We start from the raw sequence: 17,695 nt of genomic DNA, 5'->3' as shown, positions 1-17,695 counted from the left end.
GAGAGACAGACAGAAAGGGAGATGAGAAACATCAACTTATAGTTGTGGCACTTTAGCTATTCATTGACTGCTTCTCATATGTGCCTTGACCAGGGGGTTCCAGCCAAGCCAGTGACCATGGGATCATTTTGATTCTTCCACGTACAAGCTGACAACCCTGCGCTCAAGCTGGCAACCTCAGGGTTTCCAATGTGGGTCCTCAGCATCCTAGGTCAACACTCTATCCACTGTGCCACCACCTGGTCAGGCATATTTGGCTTTAATCCCAAGAGATATGTAAAATAAAAATGAAATAAATTAAAAAATAAATATCTTCTTCATGTAATACCTTCATGGTTTAATTCTTCACCAGTCTGAAATATCAGCTATCAACACATACACACACACACAGCCTTGGTTTTGGTTTTCAAGAACCTATAAAGGTGCAATCCAATATAAATAACTTATTGCCTGACTAGGTAGTGGCACAGTTGTCAGAGCATCAACCTAGGACGCAGAGGATCCAGGTTCAAAACCCTGAGGTCTCCAGCTTGTGCGTGGTCTCATCTGGCTTGAGCGCGGGGTCGCTGTCTTGAGTGTGGAATCCTAGACATGACGCCATGGTCGCTGGCTTGAGCAAGGGGTCAATGGGTGGGCTGAAGCCCCCCCCTCAAGGCATGTGTGAGAAAGCAATCAGTGAACATCTAAGGTGCCACAACTACAAGTTCATGCTTCTCATCTCTCTCCCTTTCTGTTTTTCTTTCTCTCTCTCTTGCTAATAAAATAAATAAATAATAACTTGTTAATTTATATCACCCTAACAATGTTCTTTGATTTTTGACTATCTAGATTTTGTAGATAATCAAGGTCCTTAATTTATTTTTTCTTCCCTATGTGTTTATACTATCTTTTTTTTTTTTTGTCTCATACATTCATAAGAACATATTCCAAAGTATTAGAAATAGAATTAGTGAAAAGTGAACATTCAGCCCTTTCTCATTACTCATATAAATCTCAATCCCTCTCTTTCCCTCACACTAAAAAGACATAAGCACACCACTTTTTGGTCTTGCCTTTCTTTGTTATACCTCCTGGTCTGGTTCCATCATCAGGCCTCTCTCAGTGGCCATACTCTACCCCTCTGTGAGGCAGATGATGATTAAGTCCCATTTAATTCTATCATGCAGTGACTTACACCAATTCCATGTGGCGGACATGGCCACAGGGAAAAACTAAACCTCTCATTTGCCTGTTATCTTTGCTCCTAATCCACTGGTTCTAATCTTTGCTCCTAAACAAGGAGTTAAGAATCCCTGCAGCTACATTAATTAAAGTTAGTAAGAAACATGTTCAGGGAGCTACTGGCCCCACCCATTTAATTAATGGCCAAGATCAATTTGCATGTCTAGGTTGATCCAAATAATACATTTGAATTATCCACATTTAACATAAAACTTTCACTACTTGTAAATAATGTTGTAGGCCCTGGCCAGTTAGTTCAACATCATCCTGAAATGCCAAGGTTATGGGTTCCATCTCTGGTCAGGGCACATATGGGAAGCAACCCATGAATGCACAACTAAGTTGGAACAACAAATGAATGCTTCTCTCTCTCTCTCTAAAATCAATTAAAAAAAAAACACTTTTGTAGAACTAAGTTTCTAATTTAACAACAGCCAAATTAAACCAATTACACTTTTTCCATAGAATTCTTCTTTGACATATTTTCACCTAATAATAAAAGTATTGTTATTATAATCAAAGCAGTTAACAATGTGTCAGGTACCACTGTAGGCATTGTATAAGTATTAACTCATTAATACTCAGTGGGTCATTAGGGTCCATCAGGGTTTCATTAACAAATGAAAATCTGTGGCACAAAAAGGTTAAGTAACATATTCTCAATTACCTACTCCAAGTGGTAAAGTAGGAATTGAAACTCAAGTTTATTAGGGATTGGCCTTAGTCACTTTTATTAAGTCGTATATTTTTTAAAATGATAACATCTTGCCTGACCAGGCGGTGGCACAGTGGATAGAACGTCAAACTGGGATGCGGAAAGACACAGGTTCGAGACCCCGAGGTCGCCAGCTTGAGCGCGTGCTCATCTGGTTTGAGCAAAAGCTCACTAGCTTGGACTCAAGGTCACTGGCTCGTGCAAGGGGTTACTCGGTCTGCTGAAGGCCGGTGGTCAAGGCACATATGAGAAAGCAATCAATGAACAACTAAGGCGTTTTAAGGCGCAACGAAAAACTAATGATTGATGCTTCTCATCTCTCCATTCCTGTCTGTCTGTCCCTGTCTATCCTTCTCTCTGACTTCTCTCTCTGTCTCTGTAAAAAAAAATAAAAAAATTATAACATCTTTACTGAGATATAATTCACGTCATACACTTGACTCATTTAAAGTGTACAGTTCAATAGATTTTAGTATATTCAGAGTTATACAACCACCACCACTACATTCAATTTTAGTATATTTTTATTACTCCCAAAAGAAATCCTATACTCATTAGCAGTTACTCCTTATTTCTCCCACTCCCCTCCTCCCATTCTTGGCAATGATTAATTTTTCTGTCTATACAGATCTGCCTATTCTGGACATTTTACACAAATTGAATTATATAGTATGTGGTCTTTTGTGTTTAGCTCCTTTCTCTTAGCACTGTTTTCAAGATTCATCCATGTTGCAGAGTTTATCAAAACTGCACTTTAAAAAAAAACACAAAACAAACAAAAAAAACCTGCACTTTTTTATTGCTGAACAATATTCTACTGTATGACTATACCATATTTTGTTTATCCATTCATTAGCTGATGGACACTCAAGTTGTTTCCACTGTTTGGGTTTTATGAATAATGCTTGTATAAACATTCTTGTATAAGCCTGACCTGTGGTGGCACAGTGGATAAAGTGTCGACCTAGAACGCTGAGGTCGTTGGTTCAGAACCCAGGGCTTGCCTGGTCAAGGCACATATGGGAGTTGATGCTTCCTGCTCCTCCTCCCTTCTCTCTCCCTCCCCTCTCTAAAAATGAATAAATAAAAATCTAAAAAAAACCCCAACATTCTTGTGTAAGTTTCTGGATGGACATAAGTGTTCATTTCTTCTGGGTATACAACAAAAGAGTGGAATTGCTGGGTCATAAGGTCACTCTGTTTATCCTGTTGAGGAATTACTAGACTGTTTTTCACATCAACTGCACTGTTTTACATTCTCACCAGCAGTGTATTAGGGTTCCATTTCCTCCAAGTCCTAGTCTGCACTTGTTATTGGTCTTTTTAATTATAGCCATCCTAGTGGGTGGGAGGTGGTATCTCACTCTGGTTTCCATTTGCATTTCCCTGATGACTAATTATATTGAACATCATTTTATGCGCTTATTAGCTATTTGGTTTTTAATTCTTTTTTTCATTTATTGATTTTAGAGAGAGGAGAGAGAGAGAGAAGGGGGGAGAAGCGGGAATTATTAGCTCATAATAGTTGCTTCTTATATGTGCCTTGACCAGGCAAGCCTGGGGTTTTAAACCAGCAATCTCAGCATTCCAGGTTGATGCTTTTATCTACTGCACCACCACAGGTCAGGTTTATTAGCTATTTGTGTATTTTCTGTGGATAAATGTCTATTCAGATCCTTTTCCTACTTCTTAATTGGGTAACTTATCTTTTTATTATTGAGCTGTAAGAGTTCTTCATATTTTTTAGATATAAGTCCCAGATTAGATATATGATTTGCAAATTATTTACTCCCATTCTGTGGGTTCCCTTTTCTTTTCTCTTTTTCTTCTTTTCCAAGTGAGAGGAGGGAAGATTGAGAGACAGACTTCCACATGCACCCCAACCGGGATCTACCTAGCAAGCCCCATCTGGGGCAGATGTCTGCCCATCTGGGGCCATGCTTGCAACTGAGCCATTTTTATTTAGCACCTGAGGCAGAGGCTCCATGGAGCCATCCTCAGTGTGTTGGGCCAATAAACTTGAACCAATTGAGCCATGGCTCTGGGAAAGAAAGAGAGAGAGAGAGAGAGAGAGAGAGAGAGAGAGGAAAGAAAGGGAGGGAGGGAGGGAAGGAGGGAAGGAGAAGGGGGAGGGGAGGGGAGAAAAAGCAGGTGGTTGTTTCTCCTGTTTGCCCTGGTCGGGAATCAAACCCAGGACATCCACATGCCAGGGTGACACTCTACCACTTAGCCAACCAGCCAGGGCCAGTAGGTTCTCTTTTCTTTCTTTTTTTTTTCTTTTCACTTTCTTTTTTTTTTATTTTTTTATTTTATTTTTTTATTTATTCATTTTTAGAGAGGAGAGAGAGAGAGGCAGAGAGGGAGAGAGAGGAGAGAGAGAGAGAGAGAGAGAGAGAGAGAGAAGGGGGGAGGAGCTGGAGGCATCAACTCCCATATGTGCCTTGACCAGGCAAGCCCAGGGTTTTGAACTGGCGACCTCAGCATTTCCAGGTCGACGCTTTATCCACTGCGCCACCACAGGTCAGGCTGTCTTTTCACTTTCTTGATGGTGACATTTGAAGGACAAAAAATTCTAATTTTGATTTATTTTTTTCTCTTGTTGCTTATGCTTTTGGTATTATATCTAAGAAAGCTCTGCCTAAGCCAAGGTCATAAAGATCTATTCCTGTTATAGTTTTAACCATTAAATCTTACTTACATCTTTTTTCTAGTTGCAAATTAATACTATAGAGATAGCACAAACACAACTACCCCATTTCCTCTTTCAGTGCCAAAGTGCTTTGATGTTCTAGGCCCAGCCTAGTGTATGACCAGAAATAACGTATTTGTTCATGGGGTTGTAATTTCTAGTACTAAACAAAGGCCTGCCAATGGGATGTCACAGGTGCCTGCTCCATCCCTCCAGTCACACACGGTTAAGGAAGTATCTAAGGATAAAACTACGATCATAACTAGAGAATAACTTTTTCCATGAAATTTAAACTTAAAAAATCTCTACTGTCATATTAATAAGCTTTCTTTGGAAAATAAAATTTTAATCACTCAGGTCAGGTCACACAAGAGAAATGACCATTTGCTTCTCTACCCTTCCCCCTCCTCTCTCTCTTTCTTCTCCTCCCACAGTCATGGCTCAATTGGTTCGAACACATATCAGCCCCAGGCACTGATTATGGCTCCAAGGAACCTCCACTTCAGGTGCTAAAAATAGCTTGGTTGCGAGCATGGCCCCTGATGGGCAGAGTATCAGCCTCAGATGGGGACTGCTCAGTGGATCCTGGTCAGGGCACATGTGGGAGTCTGTCTACCTCCCCTTCTCTCACTTGGAAAAAAAAATTAATCACTCTACTTTATAACTTCTGAGACATGTCCACATATTTTCACAGGATTCCTGTCATACTCTCAATTTAACCATGACAGAGAAACTATAACTTACATAACAGAATTTAACTCAGCTAAGATTTATTGAGGGCCTACTAAATGAAAAGCATTATGGGAAGTGCTGAGATGACCAAGTGATAGTTCTTGACTTTAAGAAGGTTATCATTTAATGGGGATTCAAAAAACAAAAAGAGAGAAACTGATGGTTAGATTCAGTCTTTCTGCAGGATCCGTAATGAGGGCATACCTGCCTAATTCGGAGACGCAACAAATCCCTTATCTCTATTCCCTGATCTAGGTGCCCCAGCTCTAAATTACAGAGAAACTCCTGAAAGGCTATGAGGAAGTTATATTTTTATTTTTAAAAAATGATATATGTAAGGGAATTAATTAGCAAGTGGAAGGAAATCCTATGTAACACGAAAGTCTTCCCGTAAAGAAAACTCTTCCTCAGACGAATCTTTGTTTGCTCAAAGCAGGAACTGACCCCCCACACACACACACCCTGTTCCTGTGGGACATACCAGATGATTTCATCATTTAGATTTCACTTTTGTGGCTACCAAACTTTCTTCTGTGGGGCTCCTTTTTTTTTTTTTTTTTTTTTTTCTTTTTTCTGAAGCTGGAAATAGGGAGAGACAGACAGACTCCCGCATGCGCCCGACCGGGATCCACCCAGCACGCCCACCAGGGGCGGTGCTCTGCCCCCCAGGGGGCGATGCTCTGCCCATCCTGGGCGTCGCCATTTTGCGACCAGAGCCACTCCAATGCCTGAGGCAGAGGCCACAGAGCCATGCCCAGCGCCCGGGCCATCTTTGCTCCAATGGAGCCTTGGCTGCGGAAGGGGAAGGGAGAGACAGAGAGGAAAGCGCGGCGGAGGGGTGGAGAAGCAAATGGGCGCTTCTCCTATGTGCCCTGGCCGGGAATCGAACCCGGGTCCTCCACACGCTAGGCCGACGCTCTACCGCTGAGCCAACCGGCCAGGGCCTGTGGGGCTCCTTTTTAATGTGTAGTTTTTGAGTTACATCAAAACCTGATTTTTTTAAAGCCCAAATAAAACTGAATATGAATATGTCTTCTAGTTTAACACTAGACAACTAGTTCCAGTTATCTGAAGATATTTCCAGTTATCAAGACCTACTGGCCCCCAAATCTACATTTCTCTGTTCTTTGAGCTTCCAACTCCCCACATTTAGCATGCTAGAAACATTCTGTTGCTTCAGGTCAAATCAATGTTTACTTGATGGAATCAAAATTATGTACTCTTATACCAGAAAGAGACATTGAAGAATATTTTGGCTGAGTTGTGTGGTTTATCCACAGTACCACATTCTGGTTTAAATGATTTCATCACTCAGTCAAAAGGTTGCCACAATTTCAGTGGTTTTTCTAGTCAGAGTCAATGAAGCAAAGGGGGAAAAAACCACTATTTACTTATCTTCATGACTAAGCAAGTCTTGGAGGAAGTTGTTAGGAAGCTGCTTCAACAACTTAAAAAATGCACACAAAAATACTAAGGACAGAAACCATTTATTCTGAGCTAGGAGAGGCAAAATAATCAATAAGGTTGTAAAAGAAAATTTTTTGTCTAAATCAACTAACTCTATCAGCTACTTAAATCCTATTCTAGGCACCAGAGATAATAGACTTCACTTTATAATTCTTCAGAGATTTAGAATAGGATATTTTATTATTTTGTCTTTTGTCTTACCTTGTGGCAACAAGAGGGTAGCTGTGACACGGTGATGCCCAGGCGTCCCTTGTCCACGGCATACAGTCATAGAGCAGCAAATCCTTCTCAGTCACAGCCATGAGAACAGGTCTCCACTGTTGTCGTCCACCATCTAGTTTTGCCTGTTACAATAGTGAAATCCAGAGAGCAGAGCTAAATATAATGAGGTAATAGTAAAAGTCCCTTCAGTGATGGTCTAACTAGTGGGTCTTCATTTTGTTTCCCCATCTGTATACTCTAAATATCAGTACTTCTCAAATATATTTTTATTGAATTTATTGGAGTGACATCAGTTAATATAATTATACAGGTTTCAAGTGTACAATTCTGTAATATACAATCTGTATACTGTATTGTGTGTTCACCACTCCAAGTCAAGTCTCTTTCCTTCACCATCAAATATCTCTCATAAGAAATACATTTTAGCCTGACCAGGCGGTGGTGCAGTGGATAGAGCGTAGGACTGGGATGCAGAGGACCCAGGTTCGAGACCCTGAGGTCGCCAGCTTGAGCGCAGGCTCATATGGTTTGAACAAAGATCACCAGCTTGGACCCAAGGTTGCTGGCTTGAGCAAGGGGTTACTCGGTCTGCTGAAGGCCCGCGGTCAAGGCACATATGAGAAAGCAATCAATGAACAACTAAGGTGTCACAACGAAAAACTGATGATTGATGCTTCTCATCTCTCTCCGTTCCTATCTGTCTGTCCCTCTCTCTGACTTTCTTTCTAAAAAAAAAAAAGAAAAGAAAAGAAAGAAATACATTTTAGCCTGACCAGGCGGTGGCACAGTGGAATAGAGTGTCGGACTGGGATGCGGAGGACCCGGGTTCGAGACCCCGAGGTCGCCAACTTGAGCGCAGGCTCATCTGGTTAGAGCAAAGCTCACCAGCTTGGACCCAAGGTCGCTGGCTAGAGCAAGGGGTTACTCAGTCTGCTGTAGCCCCACTGTCAAGGCACATATGAGAAAGCATTCAATGAACAAATAAAGTGTCGCAATGCGCAACGAAAAACTAATGATTGATGCTTCTCATCTCTCTGTTCCTGTCTGTCTGTCCCTGTCATCCCTCTCACTGACTCTCTCTCTGTCTCTGTAAAAAATAAATAAATAAATAAATAATAATAAATACATTTTATATTGCAATCTTACACATATATAAATAATTGAATTTTAAAATTTCCAAAACAATATAATCCCTATATTTTATGCAGTGTACTCTGATCATTTCTATTCTATTTTTTAAAAATGCTCATGATCCACTATGTTGTATTTTGGAAAACACTCATATAAATTATTTTCAAAGACTTCTCCATTATATTTAGGAAGTTTATGTTTCAGTTTCAAATGTACCATTGCATTTATGTCCACAAACTTCAGTTATCTCTGTAAGCATTTAAAAATGTAGGAGAAAAAAACAACACTGTTTATCCATATTATCAAGGATGCAAGGCCCCAAAGCAAAAGATTATGTTCAAAAAAAGCTCTGGTATCATTAAAACATTTGCCCTTGTAAGATACAATCTTGAAGGAGAGGATGCTTAACAACAGTGTATTTTATTTTATTTACTTTAAAGATCTTATTTATTGATTTAGAGATGAGAGAGAGAAGGTGGGGAAGCACCAACTCACAGTAGTAGTTGCTTCTGGTATGTGACTTGACCCGGCAAGCCTGAGATTTTGAACTGGCAACCTCAGCATTCTAGGTCAACGCTTCATCCACTGCACCACCACAGGTCAGGCAACAGCAGTGTATTTTAACACTATCACTGAAGATGGCTTCAAAGAGAATCCAAACTGATGAATCACTTGTCTTTTAAAGAGCTGTCACTTTTTTTTCCCTTCTTAATGACTTCTAAAGATAATGTGGACATGGTAGAGCCCTTTGCAAATATCCCCTATAATCTGACACGTGGCCTAAGTGGTTCTGGTCTGCATTAGTCCATCTACCACGGGACTCCTTTTTTCCTAGCTAGAGGCGCCAGCTGATTTCTGGAATAGGATATGAATTCCACCCAGTGAAGGGACCATTGTTCTATGTGCTGAAAGCACAAAATATATAACCTGATTTCAAGAATTCAAGCAAAGTACAGTAGAAATAATTATACTCTTCTTATTAGTGAACTCAAGTTTTCTAGGGCTCTCTATTAGTCCATAAGTAACTCTGTAATATCTGGAGGAGACTATCATTGCTAAAGAGGTTCTCTGGATTCTTACATTTTTGGGTGACAGGTACCCCAAAGGGATTTCTAATTTATGTGCACTGCTAAGTCTTTGTCTCTGAGATTGTTATGAATAGCATTTCAATAGGGAAAATAATGTAATATCTATCTTCCCAAAGGGTTAAAATAATAATCTGATTTTTAAAAATTAATTATCCCCTAAATTGTAAGAGATTTTGAAGGCTAGATCAGAATATATGGATTTGGAAAACCTAAATTAAATGTGTTTCTTCCTGAAGAAGATATTTTATTTTATATTTATTTATTTATTTATTTATTTATTTATTTATTTTGTATTTTTCTGAAGCTGGAAACGGGGAGGCAGTCAGACAGACTCCCGCACATGTCCAACTGGGATCCACCCGGCACGCCCACCAGGGGGCGATGCTCTGCCCAACCGGGGTGTCGCTCTGTTGCAACCAGAGCCACTCTAGCACCTGAGGCAGAGGCCACAGAGCCATCCTCAGCGCCTGGGCCATCTTTGCTCCAGTGGAGCCTTGGCTGCAGGAGGGGAAGAGAGAGACAGAGAGGAAGGAGAGGGGAAGGGGTGGAGAAGCAGATGGGCGCTTCTCCTGTGTGCCCTGGCCGGGAATTGAACCCGGGACTTCCACATGCCAGGCCGACGCTCCACCACTGAGCCAACTGGCCAGGGCCAATATTTTAGGCTCTAAAGGAAAATTGCTAATGTCAAGTACAAGTAATACCCAATTTCAAGAGAGAAAACTTTTTGTTCAATTAAAACAATTTTTTAAAGTATTTATTCTGTAACTCTCAAATCCTTAGTTTTTGGAGAATATCTTTCCCCTCCTTCTACTTACCACTGAAGAAAAATGAAACCTTAATTTAAGTCATTCTGTTTGCCTATTTGCCTTAACTTATAAAGATAGTGTTTGCTTTTACTGGAGTCGAATGCTGCCCACTATATATAGCGTGTGTTTTCGGTTATGTGTATCAGTGCAAGTAGCCTTGGGGCTCTACTACTGAGGTTTTGGCTGGAGAAAAAAGGGCCACTAATGTTAGGGTTCTGGTCTGCTTGTTTTTCAACACCCACACATCCATACACATGCATATACTCTGGCCAAATAAGAGCCTTCTCCAATTTTATTTTCTAATAAATAAAATTGGAAAGCACTAGAAATGAAAACATACTAATAGCTATTATTCATTTCCTAAACCTCTTAATCTTATGAATCTTTTTTTTTTTTTTTATGCAAGAGAGAAAGAAACAGAGAGAGAGACAGGAAGGGAGAAAGATGAGAAGCATCAACTCGTAGCTGTGGCACTTTGGTTGTTCATTGATTGCTTCTCATATGAGCCTTGACTGCGGGGGGCTCCACCTGAGCCAATAACCTCTTGCTCAAGCAGCGACCTTGGGCTTAAGCCAGCAACCTTGCGCTTAAAGCCAGCAACCTTTGGGCTCAAGCCTGTGACCATGGGATCATGCCAATGATCCCATGCTCAAGCTGGTGAGCTTGTACTCAAGTTGGATGAGTCTTGGGGTTTCAAACCTGGGACCTCAGCATTCTAGGTCAATGCTCTATCCATTGTGCCACCACTGGACAGGCATAATCTTGTAAATCTTTTTGACAAGTCATGTACCTCTGTTCTTTATTTTTATAAAAGAAAATGCAGAGCAAACACTAGATAAACCATTTCACTAATACTAATTTGAGTCTTAACACATTTGGGGAATTATCAGGGACAAAGTAGGAACTGTGGAAACACAGCTTTCTTTGGCTGTCTAGGCTTTTTAAATCTATACTCAAATACTTAAAAATGCCAGTTTTATAGATATGTTTCCCTATTTGGTGTACTTAAAAAGAAAATTCTCTTTCAAGAATATAACCGAGCCCTGGCCGGTTGGCTCAGCAGTAGAGCGTCGGCCTGGCGTGCGGGGGACCCGGGTTCGATTCCCAACCAGGGCACATAGGAGAAGCGCCCATTTGCTTCTCCACCCCCCTCCTTCCTCTCTGTCTCTCACTTCCCCTCCCGCAGCCAAGGCTCCATTGGAGCAAAGATGGCCTGGGTGCTGGGGATGGCTCCTTGGCCTCTGCCCCAGGCGCTAGAGTGGCTCTGGTCGCAGCAGAGCGATGCCCCGGAGGGGCAGAGCATCGCCCCCTGGTGGGCAGAGCATCGCCCCTGGTGGGCGTGCCAGGTGGATCCCAGTCGGGCGCATGCAGGAGTCTGTCTGACTGTCTCTCCCTGTTTCCAGCTTCAAATAAAAAAAATAAAAAAAAGAATATAATCGGCCCTGGCTGGTTGGCTCAGCAGTAGAGTGTCGGCCTGGCGTGCGGGGGACCCGGGTTCGATTCCCAGCCAGGGCACATAGGAGAAGCACCCATTTGCTTCTCCACCCCCCCCCCTTCCTCTCTGTCTCTCTCTTCCCCTCCCGCAGCCAAGGCTCCATTGGAGCAAAGATGGCCCGGACGCTGGGGATGGCTCCTTGGCCTCTGCCCCAGGCACTACAGTGGCTCTGGTCGCAACAGAGCGATGCCCCGGAGGAGCAGAGCATCGCCCCCTGGTGGGCAGAGCGTCGCCCCTGGTGGGCGTGCCGGGTGGATCCCGGTCGGGCGCATGCAGGAGTCTGTCTGACTGTCTCTCCCCGTTTCCAGCTTCAGAAAAAGACAAAAAAAAAAAAAAAAAAGAATATAACCAACTAAAAGGTAAACTATCAGTCACATAAAAATCAGTATCAATAGAGGGCAGAAGTCCACATGCATAGAATGAATAATAAATAGTATTTATCAGTTGCCAAATATCTTTCTTTCTTTCTTTTTTCCTTTTCTTAAGTGAGAATGGGGAGGCCAAGAGATAGACTCCTGTATGTGCCTTGACCAGGATCCACCCAGAAAACCTCCTACCAGCAATTTTCTGCCCATTTGGAGCCACTGCTCCATTGCTTGGCAACTGAGCTATTTTGGTGCCTGAGGTGAGGCCATGGAGTCATCTTCAGTGCTCAGGGGCAACCTGCTCCAACTGAGTCATGGCTGTGGGGAGGGAAGAGAGAGAGAGAAAGAGAGAGAGAGAAAGAGAGAGGAGAGGAAGAGGGGTGGAGAAGCAGATGGTCACTTCCCCTGTGTGCCCTGACCAGGAATCGAACCCAGGACTTCCACACACCAGGCCAACCCTCTACTGCTGAGACTACTGGCCAGGGCCACCAAATATCTGTATTATAGATATTCCTTGTTTTAAGCAAACTCAGGAAATTATGTAAATTTTTGGATAAAGCAAAATTTTACTACTCCCTAACAAACTTAAGAACCAAACACATTCAGATACACTGATCTATCTGAATTCGGGAACCAAAGAGTTTATAAAACACATACATACAGTAAAAGGATAAATGACAAGGTTATTCATTGTAGCATCATTTGTAACGGCAAAAGATTATACCAACAAAACTGGAGAAGTGCTTATTTAACTACAACCACACGACAGACAACTATACAGTTGTAAAAAACGAATACCATCTGTTCACTGATATGGAAAGATCTCCAGGATATATTGTTTAATGAAAAAAACAAAGAGCAAGGTATAAAATAGTGTGCATAATATGCTATCTTCTTCTATAAGAGATAAAAAGAAAGATATATGTTCATATTTGCTTTTGTTTACACAGAGAAACTCTCAAACAAATCACTGGAAAGGAATGAAACTGACGACCTCTGGGGAAACAGGGGGTGGGATTTAGGTGGATGGAGGACAGGAAAGAAAATAAGACTTTGCACCTCTTAACTTTTTATTCCAGCCTGGCCTGTGGTGGCACAGTGGATAAAGCGTCAACCTGGAATGCTGAGGTCACCAGTTCAAAACCCTGGACTTGCCTGGTCAAGGCTCCTATGGGAGTTGATGCTTCCTGCTCCTCCCTCCTTCTCTCTCTCTCTCTCTCTTTCCTCTCTAAAATGAATAAATAAAACAGGGGTACCCAAACTTTTTACACAGGGGGCCAGTTCACTGTCCCTCAGACCGTTGGAGGGCCGGACTATAAAAAAAACTATGAACAAATCCCTATGCACACTGCACATATCTTATTTTAACGTAAAAAAACAAAACGGGAACAAATACAATAATTAAAATAAAGAACAGCCTGACCTGTGGTGGCACAGTGGATAAAGCGTCGACCTGGAACGCTGAGGTCGCCGGTTCAAAACCCTGGGCTTGCCTGGTCAAGGCACATATGGGAGTTGATGCTTCCTGCTCCTCCCTCCCCCTTCTCTCCTCTCTCTCTCTCTCTCCCTCCTCTCTAAAAATTAATAAAAAGTAAAAAAAAAAAAAAAAAAAAAAAGAACAAGTAAATTTAAATCAACAAACTGACCAGTATTTCAATGGGAACTATGCTCCTCTCACTGACCACCAATGAAAGAGGTGCCCCTTCCGGAAGTGTGGCGGGGGGCTGGATAAACGGCCTCAGGGGACCGCATGTGGCCCCCCGGCCATGATAAACCTAACTAAAATACTAAAACTTTCACAAGTCATAATATGTACTTATATCATAGTTTTTAAATTAGTTTTGTCTCTTAGTTATTTTAACTATACATCCTAGAAATGATCACATTCTAATTCATTATAATTATTTGAAATGTTCATAAAATTTCAGAACTGAAAAAAAAATAGATTAGTAGAATCTAAAATGGTCCATAACACAATCGCTGAAAACTTCCAAACAAGACTGCCAGGCTTCATAACAGATCTAAGTCAGACTTCTATTTAGGTGGAGGGTAGGGCCAGACCTGGGAAACTGTACTTAAAGCAAAACAAAACAAAAAGAACAAAACCTCCCTGGGCTAATACTGACACCAATCCCTGCCCCCTTGCACACTCATGAGGGAACCAGCATTCAAAGAAATGAAGGAACTTTTAAAAAGGTCTAAAGCCAGTGAAAAACAGAACTAGCATTTTAACACTCATCGCTGAACCCCAAACCCCCTAGTCTTTTTTTACCTCCTCTGGCCCAGCTGACAGTGAAGGACCCAAAAGAAAAAGTATTCATGTACCATAACATAACAGAGAACTTTTAGTCTTTCTTATGTTAAACTTGGATTAAGTTCTTTCTTGCCTTTTAGCCAATATCCACTCAGGTTTTCTTGTTTCTCTTCTCTTCATTTTTTCAACTGTAGAAGATATTTGTCTAATGGCTTGTAAACTATTTTTATATTTTATACTTTTCCCAGAGCAGGGGAGTAAGCTTGTTGCCCCTGGAACTGTCAACAGACTAGCACAGGGGTTGGGAAACTTTGACCTGTGGTCCAAATGCAGCCCACTACTTGTTTTTGTAAATAAAGTTTAATTGAAACACAGCCACACCTATTCATTTTCATATTGTCTGTTTCTTGCTACAATGGCAGGCTCAAATAGTTGTGACACTATCTGGAACTTTGCAGAAACAGTTTGTTGATCCTATTCTAAAATCATGAAAATTATTCTCTGTCATTAAGAAAAGAGACGGTAAAAACTTTTTAGTTATGTTGTGATGATGATTATCATGACAGTTCTTCTGGGAGGTGATAATTAGCAACAAATAGCTAAATGGTAGGAAGGAGAAACACAAGATCTGCAAGCCAAATTGCCAGCACCTGGCTGTATGATCAATATTACAGATATGTGAAATGTGCAAGCCAGATAGCCAGGGCCTGATTGTATGATACGTATAAAATCCTGGCTCTGAATGGTAACCAGGTGAGACCCTGCCCTTCCTCCCAGCCTACCTGTTCTGCCAGCCAGGCAATGTGCTTGACCTCCTTGCTGCCTCCTGCTGTACTGGTTGCACCAAGCATGGCATTGAGTTCAGCCAACACCTGTGGGAGGAGAGCCATTATGTTGGTGTGGATAGCTACGAACCAGGAGTGTGCGGTGGCTGTGTCCTTGCAGCGGAGGATCAACGTGTTCCTGCTATCGGGGGAATGTAGCTCTATCAATCTGTGTGGAAAGAGAAAAAAAAGTAAGCTAGATCAGAGTCATCAAACCTGCCAGGGTTTAACATACATTATTGGAAATCTATTTTAATTTTACATTCCAGAATAGAAATACTTTCTCAATTCTGTAGGGTCCAATTCCAGAGAAAACCACATATGGAAAGATAACCATCAGAAAGACTAACTGTTGGGTCTTGCTTCAAGGTGTTAATATAATGATCTAAGATGAGGGAACCTGTTGTATATAGTCTATCATAGAACACTTCATGACGCTTTAAATTCATGTCAAAGAAATGGAAAGCATGCTTGTTGGATTTCAAAGGCACATTGCAAAAGAGGGAATTGATATTTTAAAAAATATTTTAAATAAATAAGTAAGTAAGTAAGTTAAAAAATATTTAGAGAACCTTGCCAGGTAGCTCAGTTGGTTAGAGCATCATCCTGACACTCCATGGTTGTGTGTTTGATCCCCGGTCAGGGCACATACACAACCAACCAAAGAATGAATAAATTACTAGAACAACAAATCGACATCTCTCTCTCTCTCTCTCCCCCCCCTCTATCTAAAATAAAAAAATTAAAATAAAAAAATTAGAAAATATCTTATAAAATATCATTATAAGGTAAACAAAACCTACTGCCAAATAATGAACTGAAATTCCCATGTGTGAAAATAAAAATAGCTGAAGAATATGATTTTTTTTCCCCCCTTTTTCCGAAGCTGGAAACGGGGAGGCAGTCAGACAGACTCCCGCATGCGCCCGACCGGGATCCACCCGGCATGTCCACCAGGGGGCGATGTTCTGCCCCTCTGGGGCGTCGCTCTGTTGCATCCAGAGTCATTCTAGCGCCTGAGGCAGAGGCCACAGAGCCATCCCCAGCGCCCGGGCCATCTTTGCTCCAATGGAGCCTCGGCTGCGGGAGGGGAAGAGAGAGAGAGGAAGGAGAGGGGGAGGGGTGGAGAAGCAGATGGGCGCCTCTCCTGTGTGCCCTGGCCGGGAATCGAACCCGGGACTCCCGCACGCCAGGCCGACGCTCTACCGCTGAGCCAACCAGCCAGGGCCTAAGAATATGATTCTTTATGAAAATTTGTAACTGTTTTTCAATGTCTTGGTAACATATGATTAAATCATCCACTGAATCACAATAGAAAAATAGTTAAGAGATATTCAACTCTGTGACTATTATTTGTTAATGGTCAACTGAGAAAAATCTATATATTTCAAAAGTAACCTTTGAGAATTAGCTAAAAAAAATTTAAAGTACATCAAACAAATTCTTTATACTGTAGTTTATTGGGTACTGTTTTGTGTTCTGGCCAAAGTTTTTGTCAAGATGAGTTTAAAAAGTCAAATAAGGGCCCTGGCTGGTTGGCTCAGTGGTAGAGCGTTGGCCTGGCGTGCGGAAATCCCAGGTTCGATTCCCGGCCAGGGCACAAGGAGAGGCGCCCATCTGCTTCTCCACCCCTCCCCCTCTCCTTCCTCTCTGTCTCTCTCTTCCCCTCCCACAGCCGAGGCTCCACTGGAGCAAAAGATGGCCCGGGCGCTGGGGATGGCTCCTTGGCCTCTGCCCCAGGCACTAGAGTGGCTCTGGTTGCGACAGAGCCACGCCCCGGACAGGCAGAGCATCGCCCCCTGGTGGGCGTGCCGGGTGGATCCCGGTTGGGTGCATGCGGGAATCTGTCTGACTGCCTCCCTGTTTCCAGCTTCAGAAAAATACCAAAAAAAAAAAAAAAAGTCAAATAAGGCCTGACCAGGCGGTGGCGCAGTGGATAGAGTGTTGGACTGGGACATGGAGCACCCAGGTTCGAGACTCCGAGGTCACCAGCTTGAGCGCAGGCTCATCTGGCTTGAGCAAAAAGCTCACCAGCTTGGACCCAAGGTTGCTGGCTTGAGCAAGGGGTTATTCGGTCTGCTGAAGGCCCGCGGTCAAGGCACATATGAGAAAGCAATCAATGAACAACTAAGGTGTCGCAATGAAAAACTGATGATTGATGCTTCTCATCTCTCTCCGTTCCTGTCTGTCTGTCCCTATCTATCCCTCTCTCTGACGCTGTCTCTGTAAAAAAAAAGAAAAAAGAAAAAAAAAGTCAAATAAGTAAACGACTAACATACACTTCTGTGTTCTAATAGTTCTTTCAAAATGGAAAAAGAAAAAGCTCTTAGGAGTGTTTTTCACAGTAGGCTAGGAATAGACAAATTGCCACTGACCAAGGAGAAATCTCTCTATCCTTTCATTTTTCTCAAGACAGTTTTTGCTGCTTTGAAGCCCTGTCATCAGATCCTACACCTCCTGCCAAAGATAAGCAGTTCATGGACACTAGCTTTCTACCTCAAAGCTTTCATCCCTCTCTTTTGCCAAATAATTTAATTTGCCACATTAATATCGCAAATATTCATTCTCATTTGAATTCGGGTCACTCTATCCTTTTTGTTTTTTGTTTTTTTAGCGAGAGAGATGAGAAGCATCAACTCACAGTTGCAGCACTTTAGTTGTTCATTGACTGCTTTCTCATATGTAC

General features: G+C 42.0%; 1 protein-coding gene across 2 annotated transcripts in view; it reads right to left on the bottom strand.

Annotated features, from left to right (window-relative positions):
• SNTB2 (syntrophin beta 2) overlaps positions 1–17,695 on the bottom strand; it is a 123,924-nt gene that overhangs the window by 39,702 nt on the left and 66,527 nt on the right. For both annotated transcript variants that reach the window (XR_010727095.1, XM_066243189.1), the window contains exons 3-4: positions 14,968–15,178; positions 7,026–7,168 (exon numbers count right to left, since the gene is read on the bottom strand). Coding sequence is in view for 1 of the 2 variants with exons in the window: in XM_066243189.1 (XP_066099286.1) it covers positions 7,026–7,168; positions 14,968–15,178 (354 nt within the window). In the remaining variant the exon portion in view is untranslated. The remainder of the gene's footprint in view (positions 1–7,025; positions 7,169–14,967; positions 15,179–17,695) is intronic.

This window comes from Saccopteryx bilineata, chromosome 9 (genome assembly GCF_036850765.1).
Source record: "Saccopteryx bilineata isolate mSacBil1 chromosome 9, mSacBil1_pri_phased_curated, whole genome shotgun sequence".
In the NCBI taxonomy this organism is placed as follows: Eukaryota; Metazoa; Chordata; class Mammalia; order Chiroptera; family Emballonuridae; genus Saccopteryx; species Saccopteryx bilineata.
The sequence above is the reverse complement of the archived record's forward strand: the minus strand, read 5'-3'. Positions and strand labels throughout refer to the sequence as shown.